We start from the raw sequence: 21,289 nt of genomic DNA on the forward strand, positions 1-21,289 counted from the left end.
GCGTAATTCAGTCTATTGTTTTCATTCAATTAACTTATCAGGTGAAAGTGCACGTTTAAATAAGCAGTGTTGGTAATGTGTATACCAGCAAAAGCAGCGCTGCTTGCATCACCTCCACTTGTTATTGTTGCAGACAGTATCGCGCAAAAGTGATTATTGTCCGTTGGTGACTGGGAGAAGCAGTCACCAACGCATTCCCACGTCACCGGACTAATTTGCCTAATCTCCCCGGTACTTTAGACCGCGGTGGAAACGCAGATTGTAGCAGGTCTGGGGGAGAAAACATTCCTGGGAAAAAAGTTCCTGGTACAAATAGTTACGGGTAATTTCGGTGGAAACGTGGCTATAGAGTCAAAAAGATTGAGAATCACTGATCTAGATGCACAGCCTAAGAATAATTGTTTCACCAAGAGTGGAGACATCTCAGTAGGTTACATATATATATGCATTTGGCAAACGCTTTTATCCAAAGCGACTTACAGTGCCCTTATTCCCCTGGAGCAACATGGAGTAAAGTGCCTTGCTCAAGGACACACTGGTGGTGACCACTGGGATCGAACCAGCAACCTTCTGTATATCAGTTCCATGGTTTAACCCACTGGACCACCAACTCACATGCATCAATGACCAAAGGAAGGCAGTTCATGGGGCAGCATAAAAACACATGCACAACACATCTTTTACAGCTGTATTCCCTTTCAGGTACTCTGCAAACTTTCAGTCAGAGCAGATGTGTCCTGCTCCAGGTGATACATCAGCCTCATCTTAAAGAACACTGGAGGCCGCAATCCATAAAAAACATCCCTGGGGGCTCTGACCTCACCTACTGAAGAAGCTTCGTTTCACGGCCCTCCATATGCATTTCAGATTTAGTCAGGCCTCCCCATGGTTTACAGTGTTCTCCATCTCTGTTGTTTTTCTTTAAGTTGCCTCTTGATTCTGTTGCGTCGGTAGGGCCACTTGTCATGACACAGAGTAGGGCTGTGCAATTAATCGAATTTCGATTTCGATTTCGATTTTGCCTCCCAACGATCACCAAAATAGTACAATCGAGAAAAAACGATTATTTTGCCTTGCGTTCTGAATGAAACGCGCACGCGCACATCCGCCCCTCTCGAACCCACAAATCTCTCTCAGGTCGTGAGATGTGCATATCATCCGCTGGAATTTAAAAACTCGGCACGAGTAAAGATGGCAGAAGGAGGGCAGTTACAGCAGCGTTTGGTGAGCAAAAAAGGCAAAACCAACTCCGTTGTCTGGGAACAGTTTGGCTTCGAGGAATCAGACGACGAGCAGAAACATGCTAAGATTTTCTACATGGTAGTGGCTGCAACGCAAGGGAACACCACGAATTTGTTTAACCACTTGAAAATTAAACAGAGTGACCTATGACAATCTAATAAAGAAACAAAAACTGACGAGAGCAGGGTTGCCGTGTAAACGTCCTTTTTTTCCTTCATATTTTTCAAATAATTCTCTCTTTGTAAACTTTGTTCAATGCATGCGAGATTGCGAGTGCTGCCATATTTTCGAATATGACCAGTCGTTTTCACCGTCATCACCCGGGTTTAGTGCTTTAGGGTTTAGGTTTAGAATGAGAAGCCGCGCGAGCTGTGAGAAAATGTGTCTCTGTGTCATCCGAGAGCGCGCACACGTCTCTCAGCGCGCAAATATTGAGTTCTCTTTCAAGTCTTGCTCTTAAACGGACAAACTCACACAAAACGTATGTCAACATGTCCATCTTGATGAGTATCTTAGCAGACATAGTCTGTATATGCCTTAAGTGAACTTTATACAGTCGATAAAGAAGACGCGAGGTCTTAAAGGGGCAGTAGCCTTTACTGCTGTCTGTTTAATGTCAAACAACAAAAGACAAGGACATCACTCACCGCTCTTGATTGAATAGCTTTTGTAAGTTTAATAGGATTAATCTTTAATTTATGCACTCAAATATGCAATGTTATTTTACATTTGATACATTTCTGTACCTGAAAACTAATGTTAGACGTACATGAAAAGCATAGCCGAACCATATTGTTGATCTTATTTATTTGTGGTTATCATTTTTACGTGAATACTTTTATACTTTGATTTGAATATATGTTATATTATTTATTTTAATAGTTCAAAAAGTACAACAAATGTTACAATTTCAATTGAATTGTTGAAAGGTGTATTTTTAATAAATACAACACATTCCCAAAGTCATGTGAAATAATCGTGTTACATAATCGTGATTTCAATATTGACCAAAATAATCGTGATTATGATTTTTTCCATAATCGAGCAGCCCTAACACAGAGTGCACCTGTAATGTCCCCCGCGTCCCGCAAAACACATAAATCACTTCAAAGACCAGCTCCCCTAACATTCTCATAAACAGAGTCGGTCTCTGATTTATTTCTCTCTCCACAGACCTCTTTCTGTTTAGCAGTCCTACAACAACAAGCATCTTCCAACATTGTACCTGTTGCCTCGTATCCGATCCAAATGAACCATCCTGTCAGATTAGTTATATGTGTAAAATAGAGAGGTTGAAGGAGGCTGAGATTTTGATTGACAATTTAAATATAAAATGTATATTAGATAAAACTCTAAAAGGATGCCTGACATGAATAAAACCATGTGTTATGCTCTTCTTCACAAGCATGAAATAAACTAAACTAAACTAAACCAACTTCTGTAACTATATTGTACAGAACTTAAAAAATAAATAAATATTTAAAATACTGACACTATGTAATCAATGGAGATGAGACAGCTATGTAATTTAACAGAAGAATATTTTGTATTGTGCATATAACAAAAATGCATATTTTTTATATCTTCATATTTTTATACGTTCTTTGTCATTTGTTTAATACTTGAATGAATGACTGAATGCTCAGTTTGGAATTTATTTAAGCAAAATTGCATTAAATATTAAAGTCACAATGAAATGGAAGTAGTGAAATATCTTTTCTTTCATATTGTGATGTACATTTCAGAGTAATATAGGGTGGGCCCTATTGGTTGTTGACTGGATTTTTAGATGTGAGTGTTGCACTCAAAAATGGAGGCAGATGAATGTGAGCTTGTGTTTAAGTGGCCTATGATTGGAGAAAGACGGTATAAGTCATCAAAAAGAAATGTGTCGTTTCAGTAAATCAAGTTAGGACATTTTGATTATAAAAAATAAATAAATATAAATATGCAGTAATGAATCGTTCACAACAAGTTTAATAAGATGCATTTAAAAAAATAGATAGAATTTCCATTTCATGCTGACTTTAGAATATATCTTCTCTAGTTCTCCTAAATAGCAGTAAAAGTTCTTAGCTAAGAGTTTTCTCTTAAAATCGATTCACAAAGCTGCTGAGTGCAACTTTTACTAAGGAATAGAGAGAAGTCTTAAGCTAAAAGTAAGGTTGACCTTGTTGCTTTGGATGATGTCATCACACTTACTAACTATGCCCACAGTGATTGGCTGATGTGGGAGGAGTCTCAGTCAGTGATAGAAATATTGTAGAACGTATCATGTTGCCATATTCGAATAAAGATTTTAAAATAAAAATTTTGCCATATTAAAATAAAGATAAAAAAAGAATGTTGCATATCAAAATAAAGATTTTTAAAAGTAGGCTAAGTGTCACAAATTAAACAAGTATATGTTCAGCTAATTGTCAGCCTCTGGAGAGAGATTGCAGAATTCAAGCGACAAATTATGTTTTATAAACAAAGTTCGGGAGGAGCACGATCTAATCAGCTTGGGAGACATACAGTGTACACAGCCAAATCACAGTTACTTCCACAGTTTTCTGCATCCCTCAGCCACCCTGACTCCTCACTCTCGGCCCAGCCGGGAATTCAGGGGAGTAGACCTACTCTGGTCCGCAACAGTCATTAGGCTTGTTTGTGATTTGGTCTTAGTGACTTAGGAGTCCTCTTGACTACTCCTAGCGCTTCACTGATTTAGGAGCTAGTTTTAGCGCTAAAATGCTTTGTGAAATACTCTTAGAGCAAAAATTTAGGAGTATTAGAATTAGGACTGACACGCCCATTATTTTTAAGTGTTTCTCCTAAATCAGCAAGTTAGGAGCTACTTTTAGCCTTAAGATGTTTTGTGAATACGGCCCCAGGTGGCTAAAACTAAGAGATCAGTCCCAGAGACCACTGGATTAGCATGGCAACAGTCTACTCTCCAGTACTTGGAGAGGAGATGATGAATCTTAGTCTATTTGTTTGTATTACCTCCTAGTTCCTTCACATTCAGTATCGCATTTTGGAATGGCACTGCCTTGATGCTGAAACCTGTGGAAGAAAACATGTTGATTATAAAATTTGCACAAACTTTGTGTGTATATAAATTTCACAATTTTCATTTCCAATTTCATTACCAGAGCAAAAACTTCTAGCCTAACTAATATAAAGATCCAACATGATTAAAGACAATATCAATACTTTCACACATTACAAAGAATACATTTCTGAATTTATGATTCATAAAAAGGTTTTTGACCACCATTTTTAAGACTGCCCCACTCCCCCACCCCTGTGGGATGTTTGCGGTTTATACATTTATAACAATAATATCTTAGTCTAAACCTAAAGTAATCTTGACAAACTATATATCATTTGAACGCTTTCAGACTCTAGTGTTTATATTTGGTGATTGATCTTTTTTTTTTAGATTTAAACCTAAAGTTTGGCACAGAACGAGTTCAGATATTAGAGTTGAACATGTTTTGTAAAACATATATTATATAAAAAAAATTTGTATATATTTTAAATGTTCATAAACTTAAACTTCTATTACTTTTTTAACTTCTACAATAATCTGTGATGTTTCGCCTTTATAAAGATACAACATTTAAGTCTGTGCTCTGAAGTATTTAATATTTTTTAACAATTTAAGTTGTAAAAGTAGATATATATAGATATATATATTAGTGCTGGGCATCGATTAAAAAAAATTAACTAATTAATCGCACCTTTTTCTGTAATTAATCGCAAGTTTTTAATATTTTACGTTTTTAATATTTTGATATTGTAATAATTTCAGTTACTCTCCAAATGAATGTATAAACAATTTAAAGACAGTATATTTTAAATATGTGTTGTATTGTCATATTTTTATGAATGAAGGCCAGTATCAATGATACTAAAGTGTCTATGAAACATTAATGACGTTACATTACAGTATAACTGAAAGCTCCCAATTTCAACATTTATTAGGCTTTAAAAAAAACAACTTTTAATTTAAGTGAACTTAAAACAATCTTTACATAAACCCAAAATAATAAATGTTATATTTACCCATGGCCTTCCCTGTTATATATATACAGAAATGTAATAGTTATCTTTCTAAACTGCATAAATAATAAATTAAATATAGATGAATCATCAATAAAGCTAAAATTTTCTCTGTTCCCGTTGTTCTGTGATGAACATTAATGACATCATCATCAGTGCTCCTGTCACTTTAAGAACAGCCGCGGATCTCACGCGCTGTCCCGCGCATCTCATTTCCTCACAACTCTTTAAGTTCATTTAAGACGTTATTTAACTAATTTAAGACTCCTAATATGAGAATACTCAAAATCCTTTGTGTTATTGTTTGTTCAAGAGCAAAAGAGAACTCGATGTGAGCAGGAAACTGACGCGAGTCTATCTATGCGTCGAGTGTGTGTGTGTGTGTGTGTGTGTGTGTGTGTGTGTCCCTTGATTAGCTGACATGAGTGTGTGTGTCCCTTGATTAGCTGACATGAGACGCATCCACACAGACAGGACACTGACACACACACACACACACACACACACACACACACACACACAGGACATTGGCATACAGCGCGTTCGCTTGTGTCTTGTCACGCTTGGAAGCATTTACATGAATAAGAGCGTGATGATCATGTAAGGCTAAGCAAAAATGGATATAAAAACGGACGCTGCGTTATTTGCGTTAAATATTTTTAATGCGTTAAGCTGAAAAAATTAATCGCCCGCGTTAACGCGGTAATTTGCCCAGCCCTAATATATATATATATATATATATATATATATATATATATATATATATATATATATATATATATATATATATATATATATTGTGGCGCTGACGCTGTTTATTCTCCATTATAGATAGGCTTACTTGATTCACGTGCTGTTGGGGGGAGGTGTCCGGGAGGGAAATAGAGAAGGGGGGCGGAACGCTTATAAAGAGTGAGTTGAGTGGCGGCGAGGAGTTAGTCTCGATCTCTCTGGCGTTTTGTTGTTTTTGGAAAGTTAAGACACCTCCTGATACCTGTGTTTTAGGTTGTACACGTTCAGGAAATAAAACACAGCCCGTTGGGTGTTTGAATACCAGATTCTAGTCTCCTGTCTGCTTCTCTGGGAAGTGCATAACGTCACACTGGTGTCAGAAGTGGGATCATGCTTCCCTCCGTTGGCTGTTGTCTTTCCGGGAGCCGGAGGGACAGGTGGCACGGTGGATAGAACGTCTGCAGGAATTTCAATTCACCATTCAGCATCGCAAGGGGGAGAGTCACCAGAATGCGGACGGGTTGTCAAGGCGCACCTGTATGGCATCCTGCCCACAATGTGAGCGACTGGATGGATATGTGATGCAGGGACCGGCTGACAAGAACCCAGAGATGGGATTGGAGGCATCTTGTAGTGCAGTGCTGCCTGATTCACATGTAGCATGGGCCGTTGAGCAGCATAATGACCCGGAGCTCCAGGTGGTCATCAACTGGGTGGAAGCTGGAAGGAGGCCTACGTGGGAAGAGGTTATGGCTTTTGGATCAGTGGTGAGGGGGCTGTGGTCCATGCGGGATGGTCTGGCATTGAATTCTGGAGTGTTGCAGAGAGGATTCGTGGAACCAGTGACAGGCGTAACCAAGTGGCAGACAGTAGTGCCTAAGTCCTGTCACCGTGTGGTTCTGGAAGCAATGCATGGACAGCCGGGGGTAGGACATTTTGGAGTGAACAAAACATTAAAACGAGTTCGGCAAGAGTTCTATTGGCACACCTGCCGCAGGGATGTGGAGTCCTACTGTCGTCGGTGTGATGCCTGCACTGCTAAGAAAGGGCCAACGGGCCAGTCCCATGCACCGCTACAACAACGCCTGGTAGGCTGTCCCATGGATCGCGTGGGTGTAGATGTACTAGGACCGTTTCCTCAGACTCCTCGAGGAAATCGGTTTGTGGTGGTCGCCATGGACTACTTTACAAAATGGCCAGAGGCCTATGCTGTTCCCAATCAGGAGGCAGGAACAGTGTCGGAGGTCCTGTTGGAAGGTATGTTTGCTCGCTTTGGGGTTCCCGCTGAGGTGCATACTGATCAGGGGAGGAACTTTGAGTCACATGTGTTTTCCGAGTTCTGCCGACAGTTGGGCATCCGGAAGACAAGGACAACTCCCCTACACCCCCAGAGTGATGGGTTAGTAGAGAGGTACAATCGAACACTGGCCACCCAGCTGGCCCTGTGTGTGAGTCAGGATCAAAAGGACTGGGATCTTCAGGTGCCGATGGTCCTACTTGCAAGTCGGAGTGCGGTGCAGGAGACCACAGGATGTACACCAGCTCTCCTCATGCTGGGCAGAGAACTGCGAACCCCATCCTCCCTATTGATGGGTCAACCTCCGGATGCACCGAAAGCCCCGGCCGGATTAGAGTATGCCCATCAGCTACAGGACCGGCTGCAGTCAGCCCATGAGTTTGCTCGTCGTCAGGCCTTGCAGGCGGGGATACGACAAAAGAGGGCGTATGACCATAATTGTACGGGACGTGATTTTAATGCTGGAGAGCTGGTATGGGTCTATAGTCCGAAGAGGCAGAAGGGACGTTCACCTAAGCTGGATTGTGCCTGGGTAGGACCTTGTTACGTAGTAAAGAGGCTTGGGGAGTCTGTTTACCGTGTTCGGAAGAGGCCTGGGGGAAAGACTGTGGTTTTACACCGGGACAGGATGGCCCCATATCTGGGAGAACGGCAACCCTTCAAGAGCGGAGTACAACGGCAGACTGCTGGGGCGACCCACCCTGCGGACGGAGGAGCTGAACACGCAGCGCCAGACAAGGGGTGGGGAACCTCAGCAGGCTGTGAAGAGGGTGACTCTTTGACCCAGGCTCCTGGGGGCACTCTGGATACTCCCGGAGGAGCTGAACACGCAGCGCCGGGAGGATCTGGGGTTCTTCTGGGTCGGTCTGGGTTGGGGGCACTTGAAGATCATACCATGAGCCCTGGTCATCATTCGACTGACAGAAGACATCGTAGAGGAGGCCGTCATGTCAGTCCGGATGTTGAATACCGGCCGACTACCCCTTTAAGGCATAGGCTACCTGCCAGTGACCTGCAGCAGACTCCAAGAGCGAAGACTGGATCACGGCTCCGGCCCAGAGAGGCACTTCGGGTACCCCAGCGTTTCATGGAGTTCACCTTTCCTCGAGGACGAGGAAACCTGAGGAGGGGGCAGTGTGGCGCTGACGCTGTTTATTCTCCATTATAGATAGGCTTACTTGATTCACGTGCTGTTGGGGGGAGGTGTCCGGGAGGGAAATAGAGAAGGGGGGCGGAACGCTTATAAAGAGTGAGTTGAGTGGCGGCGAGGAGTTAGTCTCGATCTCTCTGGCGTTTTGTTGTTTTTGGAAAGTTAAGACACCTCCTGATACCTGTGTTTTAGGTTGTACACGTTCAGGAAATAAAACACAGCCCGTTGGGTGTTTGAATACCAGATTCTAGTCTCCTGTCTGCTTCTCTGGGAAGTGCATAACGTCACAATATATAGCAAGATTGAAGATTGTATACCATTTCTGTATGCACATTTCACAACACATCGGTATGTTGAAACTTTGTATGCATGTTCATAACCCTAAATCAGAATCTAGTGACCACAATTCTATTTCTCATTGCAGGTGAACAGGATGGCAGGCTGTTCAGCAAGGATACTGGCGTGCAGGTGACAGGAGACAGACGACAGATCAGGAATAGGTAGGTAACTCAGCTGAGCAGAGTGTGAGTCTGTAGTGTCCGTAGACAAGACCAGACAAGCAGTGAAGGGAGATGGTGGCTTATGAATAGGAACTGATGAGTGAGTGTAGGTGCTGGTGATCAGAACAAGTTATTGTTCCGGTTATTGTGAACGAGTGGGTGGATCTGGTACTGATGGCTGGAGAGAGGGCGTGTCTTGCTCCGTGACAGTACCCCCTCCTCCACGGGCGGCTTCTGACAGCCAAAGACAACGACGGGGACGACCTCTACCTCTGGGAGCAGGGCGATCCAGATGTTCTTGATGGAACTGGGTCAGAAGTGTGGGATCGAGTATGCCGTTGCGATTCACCCTGGATTGCTCTTCTGGGCCGTACCACTCCTCAGCGAGCTCTGGAGGAGGTACCTCATCAGCACCAGATCCTGTGTGGGGAGACAGAGGTTCAGTGAAGGGCTTGAGTAGTGATACATGAAAAGGTGGTGAGATACGATACTGTGGTGGCAGGTTGAGATGTTGTTGAGCTGCCTCTGCGCGGTGAAAGGACCTATGTAGCGGGGACTCAGCTTCTGACAGGGCAGGCGAAGACGGATATCCCGGGTCGAAAGCCACACCTTCTGTCCTGAAAAATACAGATGAGCTTCCGAGCGTCGGACATCTGCCTGAGCTTTGTGTCTCCGCACCACCTGCTGGAGTTGGACGTGTGCTGAGTCCCACACCCTCTCCTCTGGCCATTGGTTTGAGGATGATAACCGAATGATAGACTGATGGTGACTCCTAGGAGCTTGAAAAATGCTTGCCAGACTCTGGAGATAAATTGCAGACCTCGGTCAGATTCAATGTCTTCAGGTAGACCGAAATGGCGGAAGACGTGCTGAAAGAGTGCTTCAGCTGCCTCAAAGGCTGTGGGAAGACCCTTGAGGGGAATGAGCTTGCAGGCTTTTGAAAAATCGGTCGACAATGCGAATATGCAAGTATTAGACCTGGCTCGATCACTGGAGAAGAGATAAGATTGCATCTCAAAGTAGAGAGAACATTGCAGAATGAACCCGTTTGCAATCCTCCGCCTTATACATGTAGGCTGCTCGTCGGGCCATGGGACTGGCAGGGCAGAGGCAGCAGATGAAGAAGATGCTAGAAGGAGGGATTGATCATAAACAGTCATAAACAGAAGACGACAGAGGATGGTAAGCTCAACAAAGCTTTATCAAATGCAGTAAGAGTGGAGCGGGAATCAGAGAGGTGAGTAGGTAAATGGATATTGGAGTAAATCAGGCTTATCTGGTGACCACAGTTCTATTTCTCGCTGCAGGTGAACAGGAGGGCTGGCTGGTCAGCGAGGATACTGGCGTGCAGGTGACTGGAAGACGGGAACTCAAGTGGACAGACGACGGATCAGGAACAGGAACAGGGAACAGGGAACAGGAACGTAACTCACTAAGGTGAGCAGAGTGTGAGTCTGTAGTGTCCATAGACGAGACCAGACAAGGAATGTAGGGAGATGTTGGCTTATGAAGGGGAACTGATGAGTGAGTGCAGGTGCTGGTGATCAGAATTCCGGTGATTGTGAATGAGTGGGTGGATCTGATACTGATGGCTGCAGAGAGGGTGTGGTGTGTCTTGCTCTGTGACAGTAGGTTAGATAGTATTTCAGATAGCTTGAAAAAAGAAATGATAGCTAATTTTTATCATCTGTGGCAGAAAAAAATATTTTTCAGTATTTAAAGGGTTACTTAGGTGATTTAGCATTAAGCTTTGTATCAGTAGAAACCCGGTAGTATATTCGAATTATCGTACTTCCCCCCCTCATGTTCCCCTGAGACGAGAGAATTATGCAATTTATTTCCGGAAAAAATCCTCAGATGATGCAAATATCGTCATTTTGCATCATCAGAGGATTTTTTGGCCAGAGCCTAAAGACTACAGCCAGTAGTAGGAGCTGTTCCGCATGTTTTCAACCCGCCCACAGGGGTGGGATCTCACTCACAGAATGTAAATGTGCTCGGCTCGGCCTCGGGCATCCATAACGGAGCGATGCAGAGAAAAGTAAGTGTTTCAACTTTACAATGAATTCCTATGAAAGTTTAGCTTCCATATGCAATCTGAAAACGAGCCATACTGGACATGCGCTGTGAATGAATGCCGCGCTTACCTCAGCTCTGATGGTATGAAATGAAATGAATGAAATGAATGAAATCTGACTCCTGCTGACTTTCGTTCGGCTCACTCACACTTTATTGAAAAGACACGTTCAGTTTTTAATTGTAGTGTCTATACTCAAACTGAACTAAATTATTATTACTATGAAAATCAAAACGACGGTGGGGTGGAGCCGCGGTGGGTAAGAGATGTAACCAGTAGCTGTGGATTGGGAGTGGCCTCGTTCGGCAAGTGCATTCTGGGAGTTGTTGTCTTACATCCACATGCAACATTTTCTGTCTTTTCTCAGTCTAGAAGGCACCAAATTCAAAAATAATTTCACATTTCTCCTACATAAATGACCCAGTTTAAATACACATTCATCTTCCCAGCGCTGAAGTACCCCTTTAAAATAAGTGGGAAAAAGGTCATTTTTACATTCACAAGGGTAGTTAAAACCAACATTACAAAATCTAACCAAAAAATGTGTAGTTTGGGTCTGTACAACTGCCTTAGAATATTAAAATATGTCAATTTGACCTGCGAACATCACACATGTAATAGTAATTTTGTGTGTATATGTCAAAATACATCAATATGTTGAAACTTTGCATGCATAATTATGACCCCAAATTAGAAAGTCACAAAATGTCAAGAAACAAAAAACATAGGTTAACCGACATTTCAGTCAACTCAAAAATTTACCCTCAACATAACACGAGGGTTAACAGAACTAACAGAAATTGAATTCAATCAAATGTAAAATTACACTGCATAGTCTTCACTTTATAATTTCAATATAGATGAATCCTTTTTAAAAAGTAACAAAAGTTGTTCAGTCAAGAGCAGAGAGTGGTTTATTATGCTGCTGTCACTTAATGCTCAGACTTAATTCTCAAAACCAAATACGCAAAGTTCGGACTTGTGTCCTTGGTAGTTCAGACTTGCCAAGTTCGACTCAGGAGAATGAACTCCCGAGGACTTGAGGACACAAGTCCGGTGATTCTGCAAACGGAACAGCAGCGTTCTTGATAGGTGATCATTCCTATTAGAATGATTTCTGAAGGATCATGTGACATTGAAGACTGGAGTAATGATGCTGAAAATTCAGCATTGCATCACAGGAATAAATTAAACTTTACCATGTATTCACATTGAAAACATTTATTGTAAATTGTTAAAAAAATTTCACAATATTACTTTTTTTACTATTTTGGATAAAATGCAGAATGTGGTTTTGCATTGTCTTGTTGAAATATGCATGGACATCCCTGGAAAAGATGTCTTCTTGAAGGCAGCATATGCTCCAAAATCTCTATGTACTTTTCAGCAATAATGGTGCCTTCACAGAAGTGCAAGTTACCTTTGCCAAGGGCACTGACACAACCCCATACCATGACAGACCCTGGCTTTTGGACTTGTTGCTGGTAACAGTCTGGATGATCCTTTTCTTCTTTGGTCCGGAGCACACGGCGTCCATTCCTCCCAAAAAATACTTCAAATACTGATTTATCTGACCACAGTACATGTTTCCACTGTGTGATGGTCCATCCCAGATGCCTCCGAGCCCAGAGAAGTCGATGGCGCTTCTGGACACTGTTAACATAGGGCTTCATTTTGGCACAGTACAGTTTTAACTGGCATTTGTGGATGTAACTACGTATTTTGGTACTTGACAAAGGTTTGCCAAAGTAGTCCTGAGCCCATGTGGTGATATCGCTTATAGATGAATGACGATTCTTGATGCAGTGCAGCCTGAGGGATCGGAGATCACGGTTGTTCAGCTTAGGCTTGCGCCCTTGTTCTTTACGCACTGAAATTCCTCCAGATTCCTTGAATCTTTTAATTATGTTATGCACTGTTGAATGTGAAATATCCAAATCTCTTCCTAGCTTTCTTTGAGGAACATTGTTTTTAAACATTTCAATATTTTTCTCACGTATTTGTTGGCAAACTGGCGATCCTCGGCCCATCTTTGCTCCTAAAGGATTAGACCTTTCTTGGATGCTGCTTTTGTACCAAATCATAATTACAATCACCTGTTGACATCACCTGTTTCAAATCACATCATTATTTAACCATTTTACCTCATTACTAGCCCTAAATTGCTCCTGTCCCAACTTTTTTTTAAATGTGTTGCAGGTCTGAATGACAGGAAAGGATACATATTTACAAATGACATGAAGTTGACCAGACAAAACATGAAATATTTTGTGTTCATATTGTCTGCAATGAAATACAAGTCAAAGTAAATTTAGTAAAAATAGAAATCACTTCTTTTTTTTATTTTCCATACTGTCCCAACTTTTTCTGATTTGGGGTTGTATATAGATCTATAACTTTTGAACGGTACTGTACTTTTCCCACTGGACCAATGTGAGATGGTGGTCCAGTGAGTTAAACCATGGAACTGATACGCAGAAGGTTGCTGGTTCGATCCCAGCGGTCACCACCAGTGTGTCCTTGAGTGTGCCAGTGTGGCACTTTATTCCATGTTGCTCCCGGGGGATTGTCCCTGTAATAAGGGCACTTTGGATAAAAGCGTCTGCCAAATGCATAAATGTAAATGTCTAAAGTCTTTATGTAAAGAAAATGTCAGATTACTTTAAAATTAAACGCGATTTTGTGAATAAGCAAACAATACATTCAATCATTAAGTCTCCTCACATTCAATCTCTATAGTTCCCTATGTCACATTCCTCATTGATATTCAGGGGAGGAGTCGTTGACGCCTCAGATGTGAATCACAGCATTATTCATGATGATCCACACCCTCCCCTCATACAGCCATTCTGACAATAAATGTCTTATAAAAGTTAAATGACTACTGTATATTGTTTTGTATGAATGAGTGATCAAAATGGTTTTCACAGTGTTTTGAAGAAAAAACTTTAGGCAACAACATCCAGTTCTGAAAAGCCTTGTGAACAAAATGTTTACTGTGTGTTATATGGCCTGATTTAAGAGATTTAAATTTGAGTTTTTTTCAAAAACTATGCATAAACATTATTTTCTCAAAGCTACAAACTTTTATGTACATGTTGCTCACATATTACTGTAGCCCTGTTTGTGCTGAATACAGTGTAATCAGACTTTAGCCATTAATATGCTTTAAAGGGGTGATGAATAGAGAAATCAACTTTCCTTTGAGCCTTTGATATATAAAAGTTCATCAATATATAATAATATACTGTAAGTTTCAGAGCTGAAAACATCCTTGTTAGTCAAAGAAAAGCTTTTATTGACACCAGGCCCAGAAAACGAGAGATCTCAAAATATGTCGACCACTGACGTCTTAAAAGAACAGAAGCACCGCCTCAAGCCCGCCCACCGACTCGTGGAGCTAAACGGGTCGCTACCGAGCAATAAACATGCCGGTTCCAGCTCATGTGCGTGAGACATTGCATGTTTGTTCACTTCATTACACCGCAGAATCGCTTGTAAACAAGATACAGGTCGAGACTGGATTTGCAGACATATTGAGATTAAAACACAATGCTGTGCCTTCTATATTGGATCCGACAGGAACGGTGCAACACACTTATGTGAGTAAAACATGTTTTTTTTTATGTGTTAGTATTGCATTCGTGATCAGACTCGGACTCATTAAATATGCAAATCTTATCCAATACTTCCAAGTCCCTCAAGACCGAGGGTTTTTCAGAGAGCCTCAAAACCAAGGCAGAAAATAGCCTATTACTTATTCATTATGAGGTTTTTGAATTTGTAAAAACCCAGCGAACGGCATAAGTTGACCTCAGACAACAGTATAAAAAAATCTAAAAAGCCAGTTCATGAGCCCTTAAAAGCAACTGAAAAAAACACAAATTTCAGAGCATGTCAAACTTCTTCAGGGCCACAAAATACCCTTAGGGTTCAGAGGGTTAAAATGTAATTTATTCCTGTGATGGCAAAGCTGAATTTTCAGCATCAGTACTCCAGTCTTCAGTGTCACATGATCCTTCAGAAATCATTCTAATATGCTGATTTGATGCTCAAACATTTATTATTAAACTTTTTTATTGTTATTATTATTATCACCAATGTTGAAAACAATTGTGCTCCTTAACATTTTTGTGTAAATGATGATACTTTTTTCTTTGATGAATAGAAAGCTCAATGAACAGTATTTATTTGCATTTATTAAATGTATTTATACAATTTATTAAAGCATTTATTAGATGTAAATAATTTTATTTATAAAATATATAATATATAATAAATGTCTTTACTGTAATCCTTGATGAATAAAAGAATATTAATTTTAATCAAAAAGTATTTGAAGCTTACCACAAATGTTTGGTATAATTTTTTGTATCAAATGTTAAGCATCAAAAACTGTTTTCAACATTGATAATAAAAAATTATTACCATATGGCTGCCCCCTTATTTCTGATTAACGCAACTAAAAACATGTGAAACTGAACCTCCGAAGCCCACATTCATTTAAAGCTAAGTTTTATCAAATGCTCAGCAGATGATAGTAAATACACTATCAACAGGTGAGAAGCTACATGTAGATCTGCTAGTGCAGACTAGTGGCTCTGACAACTTAATCTAACCATAACCATATTTCCACGAGAGCTGCCAAATAACACTTCACTATTGTAGTTACTGCTTCACTAGACAGAGACAGGTGTTCGCTCCAAAGACAAAGGGCGATCATCACTGGATGCAAATTCTGGGTTTGTGTACCGTCTAGCGCGCTGTATACATCACACTTCGACTGTTAAGACGTGCCGAAGAAAGCCTGACACAATTGTGTCTTCTCTTGTGAAAAGAACCATTTGTGTTGTTGGTAAAAACAGAAATGATGTCGTCCATCTCGAGAGGTGAAGATATTCATGAATACACCAGCCTGTCGCCAAGAGCTCTAATGAACTCAACAGTCTTTTCACAAGGAAGAAAGTCTGTGTGACACAACCCAGATGTTCTCAAAAACAGACATACATACACACAAAGAGCTCCTCCGCAAGTGTGCTCTTTCTAAAGTAGCTTAGCGTTCAAAGGGAGGCTCTGAGGTAACCTGCAGCATTAACGTTAAACATATTTCAGTGGTCACAGAGTCTGAAGCACACATGGTGACAATGAAGAGATTTTGCAGACGTTTCAGAGCATTGAAAAAGCATAGTGTCGAAGATATGATATATGTACCGAGTACAAGTGTGGAGGTTTAAACGATTTAGCATAGTGTGCTGAGTCGATTTGTTGGAATCGAGCCTCAGGAGCTGAGGTTTGTATTACTTGTATAGTCTTTTTATGTCTTGCGGCTAAATATGTGATTTTTTTCCACTAATTTTTATCCCATTAAAAAGCATGTTTTGTTGGTAAAAAAAAATGCTGCAGTACAAAGCTGCAGAGAAATGTTATATTACCTGTGGTTGGTATCGTGCCATCACTGATCTCATTGCACAAGCGAGATAGCAGACTGGTCTTGCCGGCACCGCTCAGTCCAATGCACACTACATCATACTCCGTTCTAGGCGGAGGGGGGGCCTTACAGCACAATTTCTGGAGACACTAATAATACAAAAACAGAGAAAAGACAAACATGGTTAGTGACTATGAGTGGTGCACTTTTCACTAGCATCCTGATAAGGCTAAAATGAGCAATTTAAGCGTATGTTTGCCAAAAAAAAGACAGTCTGAAAATAAACTGAGGAGTATGAGCTGACAAATGCTAATGAAGTACCAGAGAGAGATGAACTAATGCGGTGATTTGAAAGCAACACATCTGGAGGGGACCTCCAGAACTGACTTCATTGATAAAACGGACATGAAATTTACAACACAGCTGTTGCTTTGTCAGTGACTGTGTTTCCCGGGGTTCCTTTAATTTTGTTAAAACTAACCGATTTAAAAAATGTTAACCTTTAGTTATATGAAGATGACATTACATTTCACTATTTATTTTTGCTACTTTTTTTTATATATATAATTTTTTTATTTGATCATTTTACTCTTGTCCCATACCCAGATTTTCAATCTTTGTATATGAAATGCACATTAAAATACGAAGTAAACAAAAAGTGAATATACAGTATACACATTGAATAAGCCACTAGAATGGCAGAAAGGATGTTTAAATATGGAGCGAAATTGGGGTTATAGGCAAAAATCTCAAATGGCCAATTGGGATTTGCTTAAACCATTTATTACATTTATCCGATAAAAGAATAATGTTTAAGATGTTTAGGTTGTGTGGAGATTAAGCATAACTGGTGTAAAATCATGCATGTAAACATACTAGATGAATTACTGGCACTCCTGAACTAATGTGGCTGAGACCTCCTTTCCTATTGCTTGACAGAAGGGCAGGCTTTATTGTAAAATTTGCTTGCCCAAACATGCAAAATAGATTGTTACAAGACAGTCTAACGCAGTCTGTGTCTGTTTAAGGGGGAGGGTGTGGAAAAGAGAGAGAGGCAGGATTTTGAAAGCTTGTGTCCTCATGGAAGCAGACAAACCTGTCAATTTATGAATCACTGTCTCTGACTGGAGGCCTGCTGGGAGACATTAGGAGGCAAATGCAGTGTGAACTGTGAATGGGACGGTTAAAGCCGGTGTGGAGAGATCAGTATACAGAACTAAAAAGAGATATCTTTCATTAGCAGGACAGAACTAGCCTAGGCTAGGCAGGACTTGATTCTGGCCTTGACCTCTGGATTATTTCATTCCACATGGAAACATACGCATTATAGTCTCTTTATGAAGAGCAGTTTCTTTTTAAATAGATAAATATTTCTTCAGAAGAATGTTCACTTGGAATGTGAATACAAATGTTCTGAATTCCAACAAGGGCAAAATTATATCAGGACAAAATATATGATAAATATAAGATGTAAGCAGTGTGGAATTTTAATATATATTTCTTTTAAACCTCCAAATGCCAAAATGTACATCAAGGGACAAGAAAATACATTTCCAATCTTAAAATACATTTAAAATATATATTGGACTATATAGATATGTTTAGATAGAAAGTATATAAAAAATATATAACAAAATATAATATAAATAAAAAATTATATTCATGCACAATAATATAAAAAAAATGTAAGAGCAATATTTTTTGTCTATTTTGGAATACTTTTCAATTATATTTGAAAATAAATTTGTTTCACTGTATGAGTTTGTGTAACAGCAAAAGTGTTGTTGGCCAAAACATCCAAGTTCTGCCACAGAGACCTGTCTTCTATTATTACAGCTCACTCATGTATTATGTAATTCTTCCTGAATCCTTACATGGAAAGGCTTGTAGGCAAACAAATGTGTCATTTGCTATGGTGTTCTTCCATCAGTAAAAGCCTAAATTGCTTTCACAGGCCCTTCTTCACAGGAACTGCCACAGAGAGGCCGTCCTACATAGTCGGTCGCCGCACATGCTTCTGCTTTGTCACACAGCAACCTGGACATCTGGTTCTGTAAGAGGCTGATGAATTTACCCTATTCACCCCACCTTCACTTACAGTGCTCAGATGGGATGATAAATTTACATCAGTTGCTAAAGGCACGTCCTGGAGCTTTGACCCCACGGCCCACAGGAGCACAGGGCCACACACTTCAGTGCCTCATGTTGTCGCAGTAGAGGAAAATAAAAGATTTCCCAGGTGTCCGAGAAGTCGCATTTCAAACAACTGTTTGGTCAGGATTTTTCTCGTGCCAGTAAGGCAGGTTGAAACTAAGGCTGCCAAAAAGGATTCTATATGTTGAGAAATGCTAACTCTTGATTGATTCTTTTGGCTCTAGTCATTCATACTTGATACGTTTAACTGTTCGAGAGCTACGAGACGTTACCTCACCGATGTTGGGGCAGTTGTAAAAGCTGATTAACTGCTTTTTATGTAAATGAAGATGTTAAAAGGTATAAATATTCCAGCCTGACAACAGCTGAGACATGGCTGAGGCGCATTTTCAGATGAAATGTTTCGCTAAAAGGTACGCAAAAAAAATTCTCTCAGGCCCCCTTATCCCACCCAGCTTTCCATTTAAAAAAAAAGATGTCAAGACATCAAACGGCTGATGTAATTAAAAGGCCTGGCAGAGATCCAGGTCCTGGCACAAATAACAAAGATACAACGGCGCTAGAATCCTCCAGCACGGCAGACAGGAGAACACAGCTGGGCCAAATCCACTCAGTATTGCCACAATATATTGAATCTTCAGCCCTTATGGAAGCAACACTGAACAATACGCTACTGCAAAAACAACTCCCCGCCTGCCAACTTTTCCTGAATGGACCCCTCGGCTGAGTGAAGGGGACCCTGTCTGCTCCGTCCTATAAAGAAAAACAGTCGTCTGACTTCCATCATGAGAAAAGTAACACGCTTTGCACTCGGCAATGACAACAGTGATCACTTGGCGGGGTTATTGGCGAAAGACTTAATCCTTACAGACACATACTGTATAGAGATACTGTTGGCTGGGTGGGGAGGGGGGCCTGAGGGTCCGTCTGTCCCCCGGACATGCGATGGCCAGCCGTTGCTCACTTGTCTGCTCTATTTTAAATAACAGCTTTGTATTTTTAGAGCCAATAAATGAGGGGGCGAGAGCGAGGGAAGCACCACGTAGACAGACAGGGCTCACATTTCACTCGTTTGCCCTCTGAGAGTGTGGAGACAGAGCAGACGTCTGCCATTGGAGCGTCAGGCAGCGATGCCATCCTGTTTTCCCCAACTGCACCTCTAAGCATTGCCCATCGCCATGGCTTTGACAGTGACACTTAGGCACCTCAAAGGATTGCTGCATTCCTGTATCTCTAAAAATGGCAATTCTGTTATTTACTTACCCTCATATCATGACAAAACAGTACAGTTATTTTGACCATGGAATCCATCTTCACATAGATTTTTTTCAAACAACATGTTGGATAACAATAACATTACAAATATTGTTATTCATTTAATAACCAATGTTGATTTAAGAGCTGCAACAAAGGGCAAGATTATTAGAAAATAACTTAAATTTTGCTCTTGTCTAAGGATGCACAATAAATCAGTAATATATTGGTTACTGGCCGATGTTAGAAACAAACTTTTTATTTTTTGGATACATATCAGCTTGTATTGGATTTCTCTTGTGTTTACATTTATATACATTTATTATATATTATTATGCAGCAAATCTTAATATGAACATCTATTTTTACATAATATACACTATAATGAAATGCCTAAATTCACTTGTAGCAATTACCATTTTTAAATTCTGAATTACAAAACAATATAGAATTTCAATATCAGGCTTTTTCAGTATCGTCCATAATGGGAAAAAAACGATCTTCTCATCAGTATCACGCAGAATTTCTATATAAATGCATCCCTAATCTTCCTTACATAAAGCTATCGATTACAGCACAAATGTAAACCATACAAGGTTCACATTTCCTATCATTGTGAGTTCTGCAATGAATGAAATGCATCTGACTTGTTTGTTAATGATGAGAATGTCAGTAAATAGTGAAATATGAATGGAGAATGTCATTTGGGCTGCGGTACTGAATTCAGCACAAACCTGAGCCTACATGCATCTCCTTTCCAAAGCCACATGCATCAGGTTCATCTTTCACTGATCGCGAGGGTGTGTCTCTGGAAGTGAAGACATAGATCATCTCCCCGCATTCAATAGATGGCACGCTGAAGCCAGCCCCTCTTTGCCTGATCAGCGTATTCCATCTTGCTATTAATTTAGGGTGTGGAGTAACCTGCTCTAGATTTAATGGCACATTGGAAAATTATTAGAACAAAATTGTGCCAGCAATGACCAACAAATATAAAAATGCCTAGCTATAATCGATCACAGCAAAGAGCCAAGCAGCTTTAGGTCATGCCAAGACAAGTCCATAATGAACAACATCTGATAAAAATAGCACTGCAGAGTGGAAAATATTGCAGTAAAATTTGCACAGGTCCACACACTCACTTCAGGACATCATATATCACTCAGATGCGTTGACAATGCCATCCAAAAGCTGCCTTGTTGAGAAAAATTTGCTAAATGCAATATGGAGTCGAATAACAAGGTAACTAAAAATCAACAAAAATAACAACCCTCATGATGTGTGGAGACTCACTGCCTGGGTCCAAGAATATGGAAGCTTGTTTTCACTTTAGAGTAAAAGATAATTGTGACTATTTGTCATAAGGGTGACTTTATATCTCAAATTTGACTAATTCTGGTCTAAT

At 40.4% G+C, this 21,289-nt stretch overlaps 1 protein-coding gene across 1 annotated transcript in view; it reads right to left on the minus strand.

Annotated features, from left to right (window-relative positions):
* arl15a (ADP-ribosylation factor-like 15a) overlaps positions 1-21,289 on the minus strand; it is a gene marked incomplete at both ends in the record, with an annotated part of 204,273 nt that overhangs the window by 122,264 nt on the left and 60,720 nt on the right. The window contains 2 exons of the mRNA XM_079815133.1: positions 4,231-4,290; positions 16,481-16,625. Coding sequence (XP_079671259.1) covers positions 4,231-4,290; positions 16,481-16,625 — 205 coding nt within the window. The remainder of the gene's footprint in view (positions 1-4,230; positions 4,291-16,480; positions 16,626-21,289) is intronic.

Source organism: Gobio gobio (assembly GCF_949357685.1).
Source record: "Gobio gobio genome assembly, chromosome: 4".
Lineage (NCBI taxonomy): Eukaryota > Metazoa > Chordata > Actinopteri > Cypriniformes > Gobionidae > Gobio > Gobio gobio.